The following is a 19592-nucleotide window of genomic DNA, read 5'->3' as shown; positions in this document are numbered from 1 at the left end:
CAACTTGACGATACAACTGAACCTTTCATTTGTCCACACTTCGGCATAACATTAACAGACATGCTGGATGAAAAAACTTTATTTCCCACTGACTTGTTGGTTGATACTGTAGAAAATTTGTGATTGATTCTTCTGAAAGACAACCGTTTTATTCATTTTTTTTTCTAGTAATTTGACAAAAAATAAAATAGCAGTAGCTGTAGAGATGCTGAAATAATTTTTGATCATTACCTTTACTTCTGATAGTTTTTTCCCGATAGAGGCGGAGTCTCCTGATGTATCAGACCAATGCTGCAGCTCTTTCCCTGCAGACATCAGCCAATCAGTGAGCTCCCGAACAGCTTCCAGGTAGTCCTGATGCTCCAACACCACCGCCTGAGCCAGACGAACTCTCTCCTACAGAAAGAACACAAAGATTAAAGTTTTTCGAAATACTTTTACTCAAAACAATGAGTGCAATTAAATGTGGTGGCATTTACCTCAACCAAAGCTGTGAGATGATCAAACTGCACCTGTAGATGAGTGCGAGCACCGTGGTTAAAGCTGGCATCACCCGTCTTTTTGAACAGTTCTCTGGCTTTTTCCTCCAGGCTGGAGAGCGCCATCTGGTGGTCTTCCAGGTCAGCCATTAGGGTTCTGAGTCTCTCCAACTGGGAGGCCTTCTCTCTGGGTCCGGGCTGTGGTGGGAGTGGGGCGCACACCTCCCTCTTCACAGCTTCCATCCATTTTTGCAGCTGAGCAGCACTTTCAAGGTATCCCCCCCACTGAGACACAGTCCACTCTAATCGACTACAATGAAAAAGAGTATATCCCCATATTTATCTCTGACATGTCCGACTTGAAAGCAAAGAAAAACCACTCAAAATCACAATTTACATTTAACAATCTGTTTCATGACCAAAAAGTATTATCTGAAGAGTTTAAGATGCAGTCAAGATCATGGATAATCTCCTTAAATCTTAAGTCTATATTTCTAAATTGTCTGTACCGCTGGCCAAGTGTCTTGATCCTCTTTTATTGGAGGGGTTCAAACACACACAGACAAAGATACACACCCATAATATTCCTTGCCATCTGTCACCCCCACGTGCACAAATACCCAATGTCCACACAGAGACACCTCTCGTTCACCTGCTACCCCTCGCCTCCTGTTCCCGCTTTCCTCTTAAAACACAAACACTCCCCCCCGTGTGACCCGCTGTTTGCCATCCCCCATTTAGCCGCTAATGAGATCAATTTTTTTCCTAACAGGAACTATAATTGCTCAATTAAACACACACACACAAAGCAGGTCATGTGCATTGCTTAGGCGCGTGCACACATGAAGAGGGCAAACTAAGACATATCAATCAGATTTAGAAAACAAGACGAATATTTCTCATTATGTATTTACCCTAATGGTAATTAATAGGAATGACACACACTCTATCATGATGAAAACAACAAGCTCCCCACTGTGAGGACTTTCTGGCACACAGATGAATTGTCTCTAAAATGGCCATAAGGCAAATCTTTTAATGGCAAATGATAAAAAGCAAAGTTGAAAAGGGAAGAAATGGATAAAGCAACAATACAAGTGACAAAGTGATAAAAATGAAGATCTCCTTAGTTAAAATGTTGCCATTTTCTTCATAGATCTTTCTAAATCTGAATTGACACTGACTTGCAAAGGTATTTAGATTTTGCTAAGTTATTGTATGAAACTATTTTGTAGTTCTGTTTTCTTGGTACTCTATAATAACACAAAGCAGAGAACAATTGTGAAGTTAAAGAGAAATGACAACCATTTTTAAGGTTCCTGTGTCAGTCTCTACTGAAGAAAGGCATTCCCACAGCATGATGCTGTCAACACCATGTTTCACCGTCGGGCAATTTTACATGATATGTCAGCCACATGGTTCAAATTTGGTCTCATCTGACCAGAGTACATTATTTAACATGTTTGCTCAACATGTAAACTTATTAATTGAATGAAATGTGGAGGTAGTAAAAGGGGGAAATTCCTCCACTTCACTATTTTGCATTACTCTTTGTAAGTCTATCCTATAAAATCCATTGACGTTTGTAGTTGAAATATGACAAAATGTTAAAAGGTTAAATGGTTTAGCCAGGCAGTGTAGGTTCATGCAGTGAGTTGCATTACCTGTGGCAACTCATTGCAGTAACCAGCAGCGTCGCCCATGCATCCTCAACTTCCTGCAGCTGAGAGCGGACCACTTCCTGTCCACCAGCTCCGTAGCTACGCAGGGCGAGCTCAGCCTTACCCATCACCATATTCAGCTTCACCTCCCCTTCTCCCTTCAAAAGCAGGATGTCCTGTGCAAACAGAGGAGAGTCTCTGAAAACTGGAAATAGACAAAAGAACTGGACCTGGAAAGGCTTTTCTAAAACAAATAGCCCCCTCTTGTGTCTGATTTAAAGAAATCTGGATCCTTAGTAGCAAAGTTTATTGTAACATTTATTAAGTGTAGAGTTCTTGACACCCTGTGTCTCACCTGCACGGTCTCCAGTCTCTGCTCCAGCTGCTCTTTCGTTCCAATCGTGCTGTCCACGGTTCCCAGTCTCTCTTGGATCTCCTCCAGCCAGGCCCAAACTCCCTGGAGGGTGTCTAAAAAAGCCTGGCTCTCCTGGCAGCCTTGCAGTCTCTCCCTGGCTGCCTTCAGGAGGGCTTGGTACTCCATCTGGAGCTGGCCCGCCACTCTGACCTCTCCTCCCGAACCGCGGCCGGATTCAGAGAGAGTCTGGGCCTCCTGACAGACACGCTCAATGGACTCCCTAGATAAAAAGAAAGAAAAAAAAATATTACTCTGACAGCTGATCTTCCAGCATGTACAACATATGGCCCCGGGCATCCCCTCTTCAAACCTTTGTGCTATCAGATCCTGATTTAAGTTCTCTATTCTCTGCAGCTCATCTGTGGGATCTGAAGCTCCTCTCTGGCTCTCTGTCACAACAACAGGCTCGCTCTTGAGGCCGAGATCAATCTTCTTCAGCCACTCTCGTGTATTCGCCACACCATCATCAAAACTAATACAGGGGAAGGAAAAAAATGCATTAAAAAAAGATTTTCTATTAATGTTTCATCAGAGCTTTTGCAGCTTACTTTTTCAAAACGTCAATACTCTCTTGCAGGTCTTGCTGGCTCTGACAGCAGCTGTCCTGGAAATTCTTCCACTCTTTCTGACAGGAGGAAAGACTTTCTTTGACCTGTGCCGCTCCGACTTTGCTCAGGTGGAGCTGAAGTTTCTCGGCTTCTTTACGAACCTGAGAGAGGCACTCTTCACCCTTTGACATCTGCTCAACTGAGATCTGTGGTAGGAGAGAGAAACATGTTACGTTGGCACTGACAAATTGCTGAAACAGTCCCTCAATTTTTTTTTGTCACCACAAACTTTGGCTTGTTTTATATGATGACAAGACAAAGTAGTGCTTTATTGTGAACTGGCAGGAAAGAGATACATTTAATTTTCTAACAAGTAAAAATCTGAAGTCGTGTTTATGATTTTGTGGCACTCAGATCCCTGAAACCACTAAGTAAAGAAAATGCAAACTTTCTTATATATATATATATATAGATATATATCTATCTATATATAGAGAGATTTATATCTCTATATATAGAGATATATATATATCTATATATATATAGATATATATATATATATAGATATATATCTATCTATATATAGAGAGATTTATATCTCTATATATAGAGATATATATCTCTATCTAGCTATATAGATAGAGATATATATATCTATATATATAGAGATATATATATCTATATCTATATATAGATATATATATCTCTATATATATAGATATCTATATCTATATATAGATATATATATCTCTATATATATAGATATCCATCATTTCCTATTTCACCTGCTGGTGAAATTTCACCTGCTGGTGAAATAGGAAATGATGGAAAACTGAAAGATTTGACAAATTTATTGTACTACTGCAATGTACACAGAGAGAAATAAAGAATCCAAAGTACCTTCAGTCTTTGTAACTTGGCTGTAAGGAGGACGACATCTCCTGATTGATTAAAACAATCTTTCAGCTCCAACTTCAGTTCTGTGAGCCACGACTTAAAGTCTTGGACAAGCTCTGTTTTGAGGAGAAGAAAAAAAACAGACTAGCTGCAGCCCATGAACAATTTGTGGAGAAGTTACAGAAGTGGGCACAACAAATAAAGGCCAGAGAAGATTTAAAAGTCAAAGGAGGAGAAGAGGAGAGGTAATGTGCTGAGGCAGATGGGAAGTGTGGGTGTGTCCATGGCATGCAGACTTGCTGCCTTGGCAACAAGCCTGAAATGGCTCCCTCGAGATCGGATGTGACGAAGTCAACATTGCTCTCCGAGGCACAGGTGTGTGTCGAAGCGAAAAGAGTGCATCAGTGTACCTGATAATGTGCATGGACGCTGTGTGGGTTGGTGTGGGAGGATTGAGTGTCCTCTAGGGAAAAATGAAGGATAATCAACCGCAAATCTGTTGCACAGCTAACGCGAACGAATTACACTGCTTTGAGTAATTGTGCTGTGTTCAATCGGCAGATTATGAGATTTTAAACACTCTTATGAGTCTAATTTCTCTTCTTCTGGGAATATGTTTAGCTTACTACTCCTTTTTGACAAATCACCATGTTTATATGACTAAAGAAATTACACCTTTCTAACCTAAACCCACCCATCATGTCTTACCATTGAAGTGGAGCTGTAATCCATCCTGCAGGCTGCCTCTGGTTTTGGCACAGCGTTGGGCAACAACCTCTGTTCGCTTGGCGATGGAGGTGAGATCAGAGGAGAGGACTGAAAGCTCATGAGACGGATGCGTTCTGCTCAGGGAAGTCAGGGCATCTCTAGCCGAGTCCATGTCTGCCCTCTGTCGCTGCACAACACTCTGCAGGTCCTTTAGGGGAAAACAGTGAGAAATCAAGAGTTACGACTGTTGCATCATCTACATCTCAATTTGATTTACTGTTTCTATGCCGCACAAGGGTAGCGCTTTGCTCAGAAAGTGATGCTTTATTTCTGGAAATAGCATCTTCAGGACAAAAGGAAGCACAATTTGAGTGATGTAAGGATTTTGAAAGCAAAAGGTATCACAACAGGAATGATAGACGAGGCAGCTTTTTTTTTTGTTAGATTACTCACCAAATAGCTAAAGTATTATCAGTGCTTAAACTAAAGTTAATAACAGTATTGATATCTACTAGGGCAACAGTGGAAAAGTAAGTGGGCAAGTCACCTAAACCCAGTGTGAATGTAGGCAAGAACAGCTTGATAAATGAGACTAAATTGCTTTGAGTTGTCAGTATGACTCAAGAAAAAACATTATATAAGTCTGTTTAGCATATTATAACAACAAGAGAGCTGTGTCCTGCTATTCTTATGGATGCCAGTTTGAAAAATATCCTAAAACATCCTAATGCCCTATGCAGGTTGTTTCTGCTACAGCTTGCTTGACAACAGGAAGTCATGAAAAACTTCCTGTTAAAGAGACTCAGCGAACATGTGGGAGTGGGTGCTCTGAGTAGATAAAAGCAAATTGTAACTTTTTGGGGAGTATGTAAAATTAACTCTGAATAAACCACCCCTAAAATAGGGGTGGCACAGTGGTGGCAGCATCATGCTGGGGGCAATGCTTTTCTCCAGTGGGGACAGAGAGGCTGGTCAGAGTTAACGCCTGACCAGCCTGAAGCTAAATAGAGGAAAATCCTAGAAGAAAACCTGTCAGAGGCAGAAGAAAACACCTGAGGCTGTAGCAGATGTTAACCCTTAACCACAGCATTGATCCTAAAATTAACACCAAATTCCTTCCAGATATGTTAGTAAACATTTCATTTGTTAATGTCAAAGTTGTTTTATTTGCTAAAGTACTAGCATTATTTACTCAATATTGGATCATACTGTTATGGAAGATCAGTTTAAAGCTTAAACATGCCCCAAACTGAACAGAATAAAATGATAAAGCTGTACCTTCACCGTACAAATGTCTTCAAGGGAACCAGCTTCAGTGAGGTCCGACAAGGATCCCTCCACAGCCTCCAGCCGCTCGGTCATCTGGGACATCAGGTCATCAAGTCGCTGCTTCTGGAAGTCGAAGTATGTCAGGGTGTGTTTGGCCTGGTTGTACGCCTCCTGCGCATGGAGCATTTTCTTCCTCAGATCCGACTCCAGAACCTGGTTAGGTGTCGTGGAAAAAAAACTATTTCCGAGCACTGTTCAGGTAAAATCATTCAATCAGGTTTATTTATGATTTGCGCACAACTCAGAGAGCTCACAGGACAGTCAATAATGAAGCAAGTCTGAAACGGAAAGCTCTGCCAGGCAGAGCCAACACATGACTTTTTTACAAAGGGATAAGGGATCCAAAGCATGGGAAACAGACTGGTTCCCATGCAGCTGGGAAAAAACAACGTCCAACCTTGTGCATGTAACCCAAACAGCTTTAACTTGGTGGGAATATACAGAACTTAGAATAAACATATAGCAATACAACTAGCAAGTGTGACCTAATTGTAATTTTTCCACATCATTAGGTAAAATCAGTTTATTAAATATAAAGTTTAGACTACTTAAACCAGTTCATAATGCTGGGTAAAGAGTAAAAGATGCTTAATAGCAACTCCGTGGTGTAGAATGTTGATTTTATGTATACAGTCAAAAGTTAACGGAAATAAATAGAACATCAACATAGTTTGATCTATTTAAGCTTTGTAGCTTTTTTGCTTAATACAGATTAAACTGAATACAGGTTCCCATAATATTTACCTGCATTTGTATTGGCGTCTCCTGCAGTTTGGCTCGTTCCTTCAGCTCTGCCACTCTCTCCTGCAGGATATCCAACATCTGCTCCCTCTTTTCCACCTCAACCTTTAGTTCAACGTGTGAGAAATTGAAATTAAGCCCACTATCACCTCCCTGAACACCTCCTCTCTGTCATCACCATCCAGCAAGCACTAACCTGAAACATGGTAAGACAGGCCTCGGCCGAATCCTTGTCACTGAGTCTGGCAACACTGTCAGTGAGATCGGCGATGGACCCGGTCATCCACTGGTTGATGTCGTTCTCCATGGCCTTCAAGTCATCCCAAAGTTTTACGCAGTAGCTGAGCCTTTCTGTATTTGTCTGGATTTTCTCTGAGACCTGAAAGAATAAAAATGCAAAGACGAGCAGTTTGAGTGCAGAGCAGAATGCGTCTCAATCAAAAGCAGAGGAAGGGTCTCCCTCTTTTGTTTTTTAGCCGCCTCCATCTCTCCTTAACAAGGGATGGTGGGCTTTTCGGGGAGGTGGAGGAAAAATGAGGCATAATTAGTTTGACAGATGTGGGAGTGAGACATGAGGGAGCGACATAAAAGGAAGATAACCTGTCTAGACATGTTTGTTGTTCTGTCTCATTTGTGACAGTTGAGGAGATAAATAAGTCCTAACAAAGGAGAAAATGTATAAATAAAAAATAAATCCTGGAGGTAAATACCAAAATGACCCTGGTTCTTGGCTGAACTGGATTGTAGATAACATAATTAACTTTTTTGAAAATCAATTCATACCCTTTTGCTCGTCATAGTATTTCTAATCAAGACTGTGATCTGATTGTTCTTGGAAAACTTATAGGTTTTAATTAGCTGATTCTAAAACATCTGTGATTATAAATACATATACAGTATAAGCCATTAGTTTCTGATTTTATGATGCAGTTATTTTCTTAAAGAAGAGACACAGTACAGCCTGTGTTTTTAAGACACAACTCACCAGCAGCCATTGATCCCTTAGAGCTTCCATTTCACTCAGGACAGAAAACATATCCGAGTTGGGAACCCGCTCCAATTCTCTCTGCAGGTCCTCAACAGTGGAGATGAGCTGGTCCATGTCGTCTTGTTTTTCTCTCAGTTCAGCTTGGACAGTTTCATGCTGCATGGACAGACACCAGAGAACAGATATTGATAGCAGGCTGCCACTAGAGGGAGAGATATGATTCAAATTGGGTAGTTAGAGCCATTTGGATCCACTGCATTTCATGAAGTCAGTCAGCAACCAGACCAATTCTCTTATGAAAGAAGTTTTGACATATAAAAATAAAAGATTCATAATTTTAGGCAATATCATCACAACTGAGAATTGATGAAACGCCAAAGGACAATTGCAAAACCTAAAATATATATTTTTGAACAAATAAAATCAACAACTCTTGTGAAATTTTCTGTCGTATTTATAACTATGCAGCAGTCATATTTTAAAGTTCTGGATCCATGTGAGTTCATCTGGTTGCAAAGAACCAAATAAAAGTATTTTTTCCAGCACAATATTGTACAGAAAAGGAAAGGGGAAAACTAACAGAAGATATAGGAGAGTTCCTCCAGTAAAATGCCACAATGGCCCAAGCTCAGCTGGGTGCATCCCAGATCTCCCACTGAAATATTCCAGTGTCCAAACATGGCAGAATGGAAAGTCTTTCCTGATTTATGGCTACGGAGTGCCAGGTTTGCCTCCTTTAAATGCAATTCTGAATTTCTGGCATACATCCATTACAAAATGCTTCAGGAGATGACATTGACTTAGTGCTCACTGATCACTATTCATACAAACATCTGTTGGATCCAGAAAGCACTGGCCTCCTCTGCTCAATTATGAATTTTATGTTCTGCATAAGCAGTCAGCAATTAATCACAAACATAATCCAGATTCATACATTACCATTGCTTTAAGCACAACAGGCAACCTTGAGAAAAACTGAGCTTGGTCGCTACGATCTAAAACTATATTAGGAAGCTAATAGTTACCCTCAGTGCGTTCTTGAAAAAATTAATTATCTGAATTAATAGCTACAAATATAGTTAGGTATTTAAAAAAATCAATAATAATGATTTACCAACATTGTTTTCTCTAAAAATAAACTTAACTAACTTGTGTGAAAACACTTTTGGCGTCCTGAGCGTTATGGTTGTGGTCAGGCAGATTGTGGGCAACAGCCTGAGCATTTTCCACAACAGTGGTGATGTTCGACTTCAGATGGAGGAACAAGCGGAGAAGGTCGACCACAATGCCACTCTGCTCCTGACTGCAAGAGAACAGAGAGCACAAATTTAAATATCACTGATTGGCAAAAGTAAAATGAAGAAGTCATCCATCATTCTTTCTCAGGTTTACCTATTTGTTATTGTTGTATTCAGATTTTCCCAGGCTGCCTTCACCAGTGCCACCTCTCTGAGAGCATCAGCTGCCAACTCGCTGTCTCGCTGGACAAGCTGGTTCCCCTTCTCCTCTAACCATCGCTGGGAGTGCTGCAGAGACTGCAACTCATCCTCCAGCTGGACGAAGAAACGCAGCCTGGGAGAAACCAATCCAGAACAAAAACAATGGGGATTATCTGATTCCAGCATTATACATCTCATTGTTTTAAGACAACATTGAAATGACTTTGTCCATCTGGCTGGAGTCTGGCTGCTACTGAAGATGGCAGATAGAGTCTGCCACCATTTAGATCTCTTCATTAAAGACTTATAGGATGGATTTTACAATGTGAAATCATGCAAAAGTCATCCTTCTTTTTCTATTTATATTTTTTCAAATAACGAATCAGGTATTTTGATGATGGTTAGATCTAACCTGATGGTCTTTCAATTGTTTCATTTGGAGTTTTTTGGCTCCAACAAAATAGCTGTACCTGTTTTGAAATGCCTGTACAGAGCACTCTCTTGCCTCCTCTCGCCTTGCGTCGTCTTCTAGATTCTTCAAACTCTTCATCACTTCTTCTTTCCTCTCTCTAAAAGAGCACCACAGCGCCCCTAAAGCATCCACTTCACTTTGCCTCCATCCAACAGCCCTCTGCACCTCCTCCATAGCCATCATGAGACCCACCGCCAGTCCTCTGCAGGATGTTCTGCTCTGAGAATCGCTGGTGTTTTTGGATCCGGTCGATTCTGTACCTAACAGGTGCAGGTGTGCCTTGCTCAGCATCCCGTCCAACCCAACAGCCTCTGCCTCAAGTCGGGCCACATCTTTAGAGACTTCCACAATACCGCGATGCAGAGCTTCAGCTTTAGAGTGGTCCCAGCTTCCCCTGCCCTCCACTGCCTCGTTAAGGTGGAGCAAAGCCTTAGATGCTGCCTCACGCTTTGCGAGGAAAGTCTTTAATTTAGTCAGGCACTCCTTACGGACGAGCAAAAGACGCTGGGACTCATTGAAGGGTTGCAGACAATCCTCAGTCCAGGCCTGCAGCTGCTGTTCAGCCTCTGGAGTGGAGCGATGGAGCAGAGACGATTCTTTCTGATTCAGGGTTTGAGTAAACAACGTGTTTTCCTGCAGCTGTGTCTCATGCTCCTGTAGCATTACAAGAAAAATAGACATACTTATGTAAAATCAAAATTAGTTTTTAAAAACTAGTTTACAGTAGCTACATGTAGATCACATGTACATGTGATTTGAAAATGGAAATTGTTGGTTTATTACCTTTACTTCAGTGATTGCAGCCTCAAGATCTGAGATGTGAACATAGGGAGAGTTTCTTAGGACAGACAGGAAGTTTTCACTCCTTTGTGCCACAGTAAGCAGAGCCTGATCAAACTGGTCCAGCTGATCCAGGTGCAGCTCTAGCAGCTTACTCCTAAAAAAGAATTAGATGGCAGATGAATGCTTATATCTATACTGTTATTATTTTTGACAAAAGAAAACCATGAAAGATTCAAATTTTGAGATCCTTAAATTAATTAAGTATTACCTGTGTGATATACTCATATTCACAGAAGCGTATCTCTCCTGAAGCTGAGTAAGGTCATAGTTGAGCTCCTGGAGTCGAGCTTCATCCGCTGTGGTGTAGAGACACAGCTGGAGATTTTCAAGACCCTGGAGGAGTGCTTCATAAGACGGTGTCTCCTGCTGCATTTCCTGAGAAGTGGGAGTTCAACAATAAGCTTGACAGAGGCTCTGAACTGAGTCACAAAAGGCAACAAAAGTCATAAAAGTGAACACACATTCAGTATGCATTCCTGTAAGATTTTTTTTTCACATTTTGGTCTATCATAAACACAAACTTTAAAAACATATTGGGATTTTATATAATAGACCAAAACAATGTTCATCTGAAAAGTATCTCTTTTTTTTTATTATTTCTCAGAGTGGATGGAAGCATCCGTGGACGGCCAGATTTACACCTTGACATAGAGTCATATTATGATTTAAATCATGAATATCTTATTCACAGTAACTTTAGTCGTCAATTTTATATTAGCGTCCACTGGCCTGATGGAAGTGAAAAACTCTACCACAGTCTTTTGTCTTTTACAGCTTTAACAGCTTCCGTTCATCTTTGTCAGTTGAACTCTGACAAAGAAGCTTGTCAGAGTTCATGGGAAGATAGATCTTCCCATGAACTCTGACAAGCTTCTTTTTTGAAAACAATAAAAAAAAATGTCCCACACAGCTTTCCACCCCAACATGGGTCTAGTTTTCTGCCATTAATTTTCCATCATGTGTATTCAGATATGGTTTTATCAGATGAGAGGATTAGAAACTTTGTCCACAAGTTTCCTGTGTTCACTACATGTGATTGTGGCAAATTGAAAAAGGGGGCAACTTGTGGCTTTCTCTAAACAACAGTTTTACAACTTCTGTAGGCAATTGGTCATGTCACAGCCAGGAATTTAACATTTCAGATACTTATTTGTTAAAAAAGAAAAGAAAAACTTACATTATTTTCTTTATTTTTTACATTTCCAAGCTACTCTACAAAATACAGAAAGACTAAGGTGTAACAATATTTGCAACAAAATCAAGAAGTCTATTTTACCTGCAAATTTTGGAGTTCATTCCTCAGTTTTACTTTATCTGCAGAGAGTAATTCGGTTTCCGGGCAGCACATGGATTCACTTCTGATCAGCCAGCTCTTGATGGATGCACTCTCTTTTTCATATCTGCTCATTCAAATTCAGATTACACAATTGTAAGAGAATAAAGCTTTCTTTAACAGCAGATTACCAAATAACCTTTCAAATCAACATGTGCACACACTCTGTAACACTATATACTGTTTGTTCTTTTGAACATGAATCTGCATCAGTGGAATGGTAAAAATATATGTATGCAAATCTACAGAGGAGAGAGTAAGTAAGAACAGAGTAACACACACAGGCATACATGCATTAAAGAAAAGGTTTGCGGCAAGAATATTATTTATTTTTAGAGTGATTTACTGACATGTCACACTAAACTGTAGCCACTAGGCTGGCTCTTTACTTTCTCTTCACAAAAACAATCACTCTGGTGCAAATCTATTCAGTGTCAAACAAGTGACAAGAAAAAGAATATAATTAGAAGGGAAAAGCAAATGTTGACAGGGAAGCAGACAGTAAGACTCAGGCAAGCTCTCGCTCTACTACTTCACACTAAAATGAGAGTCTTTCAGAGAATAGCAGAGGAAATTGACAAGAGATGAGGATTCAGCAGAAAGGACATATGCACAATAACAAGGGGAAATTGCAATATTTATACAAACAGTATAAGAGATGTGTGTGTGAGCAGGAACTAAAAGATGACAGGGAAAGGCTCAGGAAATTAAAGATGAAAACAAAAGCAGCTGCTTTTGCTTTAAAAGGTTTGGAGCATTGTTTCTGGAATTGACAGAAACCAATTAGTAATCTGAATAAAAGCCACTCAACATGACTAAAGAGAGACATTTTCCTACAGTACAAAAGTAAACAGTTATAATGACTAACGCCTATCAAATTATTTAATGCATTTTTTTGGTGAAATGTATCCATACCTTTGCCACAGAGCTAGAAGACTCTCCAGTGTGGATTGCTTTCCTGCAGCCTCTCCAATTAACTCTCTCTGTTGCTTCTGGAGGTCAGCCACCTCCTCTTCCAGCTGGCTGCCCTCTCCAAGCCTCTTTGAGGCTGAACACAGTGCCATCAGCCTGGGTTTCAGCTGCTCAACACCCTGGCAGACCTCCTGAAGTAAATAAAAATATACTGGTGATGAACCCCGGAGCAGATAAGAAGTTAAACCTTAAACACACAAAAGGTTACTAAATACTGGGATAGAAAACATAAAGGTGCTTTAATTCTGGATGTATCTGTTCTCACCATGTGATCCTGGAGGATCTTGTAGGTCTCGGATGATGATGTACAAGTGATTGGATAGTCCAGTTTTTCTTTCAGATCTCCCATTGTTTTCTTTACCTGATAGTGGACAAATATGTCCGATTATATTTGAGCTGAGCTATAAAATAAACAACTTTTCGTATTTTGTAAGTTTGTCCACCTGTTCGAGGTTATCATTGCATCTCTGCCTGTAGGAGGCGCTCTGGTTGAGCTGTAAGCCGACCTGCTCTGTCCTCCCCATCAGCTCGTCACAGCATCGCCTCGTCTGTAGGAGTTGGACACGGATATGTCTGGCTTCTCCAGGGGTCACGAATCTGGACAGGGTCTCAACGTCAGCCTCCATCTGGACAAGAGTTGTCCTTCTTTCCTCCAAACCTTCACCTATCATCTAGAGAGACAAGAAGCAGCAAAAATAATGATTATGAGAATCACATATTTGATTAATCTGTTATTCCCACAGAGAATTTCACTAAATACAAACATTCCTAATTTTGTTCTGAAAATCTGAAATTGACAGAACTGAGATTATATTAATGATAGACATCATGATGAATTAATTTTCTAAATCTCTACATGTGCTGACCCAATTTGTTTTTAAGTTATGCATAACATCTGTTAGAATAATTATGTTTTATTATCACTCTTATATAAGTAGTTACCAGTTTGCTTTTCATTCATAGGTTTAGTATTCACACCCCGGAGAGGAGGAATTCGTTAAACCGTGTGAAAGACGAAACTTGCTTTTTCCCTAAACCTTGAAGGTGCAGCTGCTTCTTATCTTGGGATACTCCTTGAACTGCTTGTGTGTAGAATGTAGTTCTTCCTTGTTTCAGAATAGCCATTCTTTGATTTATCACTCTCCCACATTTCACTCTTGACTCCCTTCTTTCTCCTGCTTAATAAAAAGACAGGCTCTGCTGCAGGGAGTCAGAACGCATGGTAAACACCTTGGAGAAGTGGTTTGCTATGTTTTCTCCTTCTGCAGAAGCTTGGTTGAAAACTCATAAACATTGTCTGTGGTTCTTTCTTTGTATTTAGGTAAACAAAATACCTATCAACATCCATGCAGTTACAATTTGCTATCATTTCCACATGCATATTGCACACCAGAGAAACAGCGCTTGAGCTGAAGGGATCCTTTCACCTTTTGCAATAAATTTAGAAGCCTTTTAATTTTGCATTTACTAAAAAATTATAAATAAAATTTACTGCAGCCCACAGCTAAAGTAGAGCAGTAAATTCTTCAACGGCACTTATAATTTTGGTCAGAACTTCACATACACTCATTATCAATTATTTACTTGTTTTGTTTTGTTTTTAGGGTGGATTATACAATGAGAAAGGTCAGTGACTACCAAAAGTTAAAACTGGATGTTCAAGTTAAAAGTTATTGTTCATTTTCTCTAATAAACACAAGTTCAACATTTTACTACAAGGCCCAAATATATGCATACAGTCAATCCAATATTTGAAGCTTGTTGCGCTATAAAATTGACATGTGGGACATTTACCCAAATATTAGTGGGAGTTTGAATATATTTGAGTCTGTATTATAATCTCAATCTTGTGTTAAATAGAGAAAATCAACAAAAAATCCTATTTGTTGTATCTGAATTTCACCCTAACCGCAAATCTAATATGATATTCAAGCTGATAATGAGCGTATTTAAACTTATTTTATTTTATTTATCCTCTATCGTATTTAAAACGATAGAGGAAACCCATACCTCCACAGTGTTAATGTGAGCATCTAGAGGATCAGAGGAGGATGTGGAGCTGACTGCATCCAGCTCCTTCTCTTTCTCGTTGATCCACTGAGAGAGGGCCTCTGATTCTCTGCTGCAGCTCTCCCATTGCACACACATCTTCTCAAGAAGGACAAAACTGTGAAACAAAACATCCGGGTCATTAAAAGAACCTCTAAGCACACAAAAGTTTGCATGGCAGGACAGCAGACTCAAATCAAACAACTGTACTCACTTATCTAAGAGTACAATTGATGATTCATGAGACTTATGTTCCACAGTTACTGGATCTCTGTTATCCCTGTTTCTTTGAACACATCATTCAGCTGAACACAAATTACACCATATAGAGTCACTGAAAAGAGGCAGACAGGCTTAAAAGGAGAGGTAACAATCGGTACAAACTTCTCTTTGAGTTGTTTCTGAAGTTGTGCGATCATTTCTCTGGAGGACTCAGCCTGCTGCAGTAGAAGACTCTGATTTTTTGGCCCAAGCTCAATATCTTCTGCCTTCTCCAAAAGGATATCTGCTCGTACAGAATACTCCTCGAAATCTATGGAAAGCTCCTGGAAACAAAAACAATGGAAATGATAATGCTCACAAAGTGCTTTAAAATCAGCATTTGCTAATACTCAATCAAGAGATTGTTTTAAGTACATAAAATATACCTTGAGGTGCTCCAGTTCACTCCTCAGGCTCTCCAAGCTATTGAAAATTAGTTCCTTGTTTAGTTCACTTTCAGTGTTCGTAATAAACCTCCAAATTTCCTCTCTTTCTATCTCAAAATTTTGCCAGCAGCTCAGGGTTGTCTTCACATGATGAAGAAACAAAGGAGAAATATAAGTAGATAGAATTTTAAACTAGAAAGTTTAATTTACTGTTGTACAAATATTATCCAAATGGTCCAAAACATTCAGTTCATCTTATTTCCATGTGGGAATCCATGTCAATAACCATGAAATGTTCATGCAGAAAGATTTTAATTAGCAGGGAATAAAAATATATAATACAGCACACAAACAACACTGAAATCATATGCACAAGCATAGCAATCGATGTGTGGTTAAGATTCAGCAGAGGCAAATCAATGACTGTGGCATAAATTTCACTGGGTCTGCTCCTTTCTAGTTCGCTGGTGGATGACCTGACTAGAGGTGATGGCAAGTGGTGAGGGATGAATTTATCACTTAAATAAATCTCTTTAAAACAGTGACAGAATACCAACAATCACAGCAAACAGAGTCATTAAATCTAAACAAAACATATATATTTTAAATGCTGCAAAAACATATATATAAATATATATATATATTTAAAAAAGACCAGAAATGAACCAATTGTACTGGTCAGCTTAGAATTAATCAAATTCAGCAGATTCCCTGGTTTTTCCAAGGGATCTTACACCATTTAAGTCAAAATTGGATAACATTTTTTTCTAGATGATTAATTATCCCAGTAATTATTGCAATAGACAATAAAATTGGTGTTTAGTGGACATTTTCAAGCAATATATTGATAAAGGTAAGTTCACCCTCTCAAATATCAGTAATTATTATGTTAAAAAACACTTTGCACTCAAGATATATAATATCCGAAATGAAATACAAGAACCAAAAACACTCACAACTGAAACCACAAATAAAATGGATGATAAAGTCTCTAAACAGAATTTTTCTTCAAATTTTATGTAATCATCAAAATGGAATTGATCGAGTTCATTTTAATTGATCATGTGATTAATTGATTGTTTGATTAATTGCTTATTGCAACAGGCTTATTTCATGCCCAAATAGAAATAAAACAGGAAAGCATGCAACATGCCACCTATCCACCCAGCCAAACAGACATTCATTTAGCTCTCTACCTGCAGGTTCTGCTCTGTTGTTCCAGATTTGAGGTCAGCCTCGCTGAAAGCTCCCTCCAGTTCACGCAGAGGCTGGCTCAGTACCTCACCTGTCTGCAGCTGGCGGCAGTGAGTCACCAGCTGCTCCGCCTTCTTCCTGTTAGCATGCAGCCTTCTTAGGTGTTGCTACAAGAAACACATTAAATGTGAAATTTAACAACAAAATGAAATGCATTCAGCTACCATAAATCCACAATGGCAGTAACTTTTTTAAAGTCCTAAACTGAACGCCGGCGATCCAGCCAAATTTGCAGTACCGTAATTCCGCCACATTTTGCGCTATCTGAAAAATTCCAACGGTTTCTGAAAGGGGAGACGTTGCGCTTTCCAGCCAATTTTAGGTTACTACGGTAATTTCACCCCTCTCCGTAGCAGTGAAATTAATCTGAGGGGCACTCTTTTAATAGACAATAACTTGCTCAGTTTTGAAAGTTCCTGTTGTTTTGGATGAATGGGCAAATATATTTACATTGAAAGACAATTAAAACAAGCAAAATTATCCAGGCGGAGACTTTAGATTTAGGACATAAATTAATACAAGGTTTTGAAATTGTGAAAAATAAAAAAGTAAAGCCCACCTGGTGAATGATGTAAAGTTGTTTGGCCTCCTCCAGGTTCTCGGCATTCAGAATCCTGCTGGTCTGCTCCTCGGCCTCCTTTCTTGCCCTCAGAACTTCCTCCAAAGCACCGTGAACTTCATCCCTCAGCTCCTCACACTGGAACATAGCAGAGCCTTCTTCTCCCAACTGTGGCAAAGCAGGAAAACATCAGGTAATGAATTAAAATGCTAATAAATAATGTGTTTAATCCTTGCAATAACAGACTCTACCTGACAGAGTGATGATAAGAGGGACCGTAGGTCAGTTGAAAGTTTAACCAGAGCTGTTCTCTGTCTCTGGACTTCCAGCTCTGAGCTAACCTCTGACAGCCTGGCGAGGCGAGTTTTTAGCCACAATAGGCTCTCCTCTCGGCCCATCAAGGCTTCCTGCAGAGTCTGAAATTGGTACAAGCACAAGAATGCAAATGGTTAGAAATCTAATCTCTGAGCTTTTAACAGCAAACGGGTTCCACCTTCTCACCCGAACAGCAGCATCAACTTGATCCTGGTGATGGGAAGTCACTGCTGTCTCTCTTAGTAGCCTCACCTGCCCTCTCTGGGATGACAGCCAATCAGAAAGCTCGCAGAACCTGCAATATTAAAAATAAAACTAATTTCCAGCCATCTGATAACCAGTGGGTAACTCAGGTATGCCTCATTGATCTTGAGCACCTGTCATTCCACTCTTTCCACTTGTCAGGGTGTTGCTCCAGTTTCAGGTGGGTGATTGTTATTTGCTCAGTAACCTCTTCTACCGCCCTTTTAGTGGAATCAAGCATCCGATAGATCGGGTCATTGTCAGGTAACTTGTGACACAGATCCTCCATGTTTCTGATTCTTTTCTCACACAAAGTCAGAGGTTTGCGTTCCCTAAAGAAAGTCTGGAGATGAAACAAGAGAAAGTTGATTGTTTGAGCTCTTTCTATTAGATTAATGTGTGCTTTAAGTTTCCACAAAATCCAGGGCTTACCCTGTGCTCTTTGATCACTCGCTCACTGGTGCAGGTGCCTGACAGAGCCTGTATCTCTCTTTCCAGCTCTCCTCTGCAGTCCTGCAGAATCAAAGCCACTCGACTTCTCTCCACATCCACTTTTAGCCGGAGGAGGTGAGAGGGAACCTCCGTCTGGAGGTCCTAAAAGAAACACAAATCATATCCAGGTTAAGAAATATAATATTTTCTGGAATACATTTCAACTTTCAGTTTCAAACAAACAGCCCCCAGAGTAATTAAGCATCAACATAATGATGATTTCATTTCAGTCTAATTGGTGAGGGAACTTTTTAAAAACCACAGGCCTCCATTGTTAAGTTAATGAAGTATTGGTTATGCACCTCAGGAGATATAACGTGATTAGTTACGGTGTTAATGCACGTTGACCTCTGACCTTCCAGTGCTTGTGCAGCTTACGGACAGTTTCCTGCAGACCCTGCTGCTCCTCTTGAGGTAGGATGTCTGTCAGCTCATCACAGGCTTTCAGGAACACGCTGAGCACCCGCTGGTCCAGCTGACCAAAGAAATCCTGCAACCGAAGAAGAGAGAACATATTAAAAGTGAGGAGAAGCTAAAAAACATCTGAAGAAATGCTATAGAGTCTGGCATCCTGTGTGCTTTGTCCAGCTCCATGGAAAGCTTTTTTTGTCTGATTTAAGGTCTACATACAAAAAACCCATTAGCATTCTTAGCTCAGCCTTTGAAATAAACAAACTTTAAGTACAATTAAAATTTTATTTTGTTAAGCTTTCCTGAATTACTTATTAGTTTATTTATACAAGTGACATGGAACCTACTTTTGCAATCTATGATATAAAATAGCAGAAAAATTTAATTTGAAAATCTTCATTTTTATTTATTTCTGTTTAGGTCCATTTGGAAGTTGAATCTTTTTGTTTTGTTGTTGTTCTAATCTTTCCTTTACATGAGTAAGACTCTTGTAAGCTTTGTTTTAAAAGCCCTGTTTTAAACCTTTAGGGACAAACTTAGTACATGCAAAAACCTTGGTCGTCATGGCTATTCCCACGTTTTCTGCAAAGGGAAGCGTGCAGCACCTCACTATTTCTCTTCAGAATAAGAGAAATCAGACTGTTCAAAACCATAGATAGTGGCAGAACATTTTTTTGAACTTTAAAGGATTTGAAATGTAGATTTAAGTTAATGGTTGCAGTAATAAAATTAGGAAAACCAAAGGAAGTGTTAAAAATTGATCTCTAATACTGAATTGACAACATTGGGAATACTGA

General features: G+C 39.7%; 1 protein-coding gene across 7 annotated transcripts in view; it reads right to left on the bottom strand.

Moving 5' to 3' along the window:
• Positions 1-19592, bottom strand: part of syne1a (spectrin repeat containing, nuclear envelope 1a) — a 145469-nt gene that overhangs the window by 85342 nt on the left and 40535 nt on the right. For all 7 annotated transcript variants that reach the window (XM_028040635.1, XM_028040641.1, XM_028040637.1 and 4 more), the window contains exons 24-54: positions 18740-18874; positions 18325-18486; positions 18027-18235; positions 17836-17944; positions 17586-17750; positions 17335-17502; positions 16718-16882; positions 15522-15662; positions 15259-15419; positions 14836-14992; positions 13269-13496; positions 13091-13186; positions 12769-12956; positions 11797-11920; positions 10729-10895; positions 10461-10614; positions 9676-10331; positions 9159-9338; positions 8916-9069; positions 7764-7922; positions 6975-7157; positions 6782-6883; positions 5987-6190; positions 4709-4916; positions 4004-4116; positions 3104-3309; positions 2866-3027; positions 2496-2775; positions 2144-2316; positions 480-789; positions 232-396 (exon numbers count right to left, since the gene is read on the bottom strand). In XM_028040635.1, the coding sequence (XP_027896436.1) occupies positions 232-396; positions 480-789; positions 2144-2316; positions 2496-2775; positions 2866-3027; positions 3104-3309; positions 4004-4116; positions 4709-4916; positions 5987-6190; positions 6782-6883; positions 6975-7157; positions 7764-7922; positions 8916-9069; positions 9159-9338; positions 9676-10331; positions 10461-10614; positions 10729-10895; positions 11797-11920; positions 12769-12956; positions 13091-13186; positions 13269-13496; positions 14836-14992; positions 15259-15419; positions 15522-15662; positions 16718-16882; positions 17335-17502; positions 17586-17750; positions 17836-17944; positions 18027-18235; positions 18325-18486; positions 18740-18874 (5784 nt within the window). The remainder of the gene's footprint in view (positions 1-231; positions 397-479; positions 790-2143; positions 2317-2495; positions 2776-2865; positions 3028-3103; positions 3310-4003; positions 4117-4708; positions 4917-5986; positions 6191-6781; positions 6884-6974; positions 7158-7763; positions 7923-8915; positions 9070-9158; positions 9339-9675; positions 10332-10460; positions 10615-10728; positions 10896-11796; positions 11921-12768; positions 12957-13090; positions 13187-13268; positions 13497-14835; positions 14993-15258; positions 15420-15521; positions 15663-16717; positions 16883-17334; positions 17503-17585; positions 17751-17835; positions 17945-18026; positions 18236-18324; positions 18487-18739; positions 18875-19592) is intronic.

This window comes from Xiphophorus couchianus, chromosome 15 (assembly GCF_001444195.1).
Source record: "Xiphophorus couchianus chromosome 15, X_couchianus-1.0, whole genome shotgun sequence".
In the NCBI taxonomy this organism is placed as follows: domain Eukaryota; kingdom Metazoa; phylum Chordata; class Actinopteri; order Cyprinodontiformes; family Poeciliidae; genus Xiphophorus; species Xiphophorus couchianus.
Note: the sequence above shows the minus strand (reverse complement) of the source record. Positions and strands in the feature narration are given on the sequence as shown.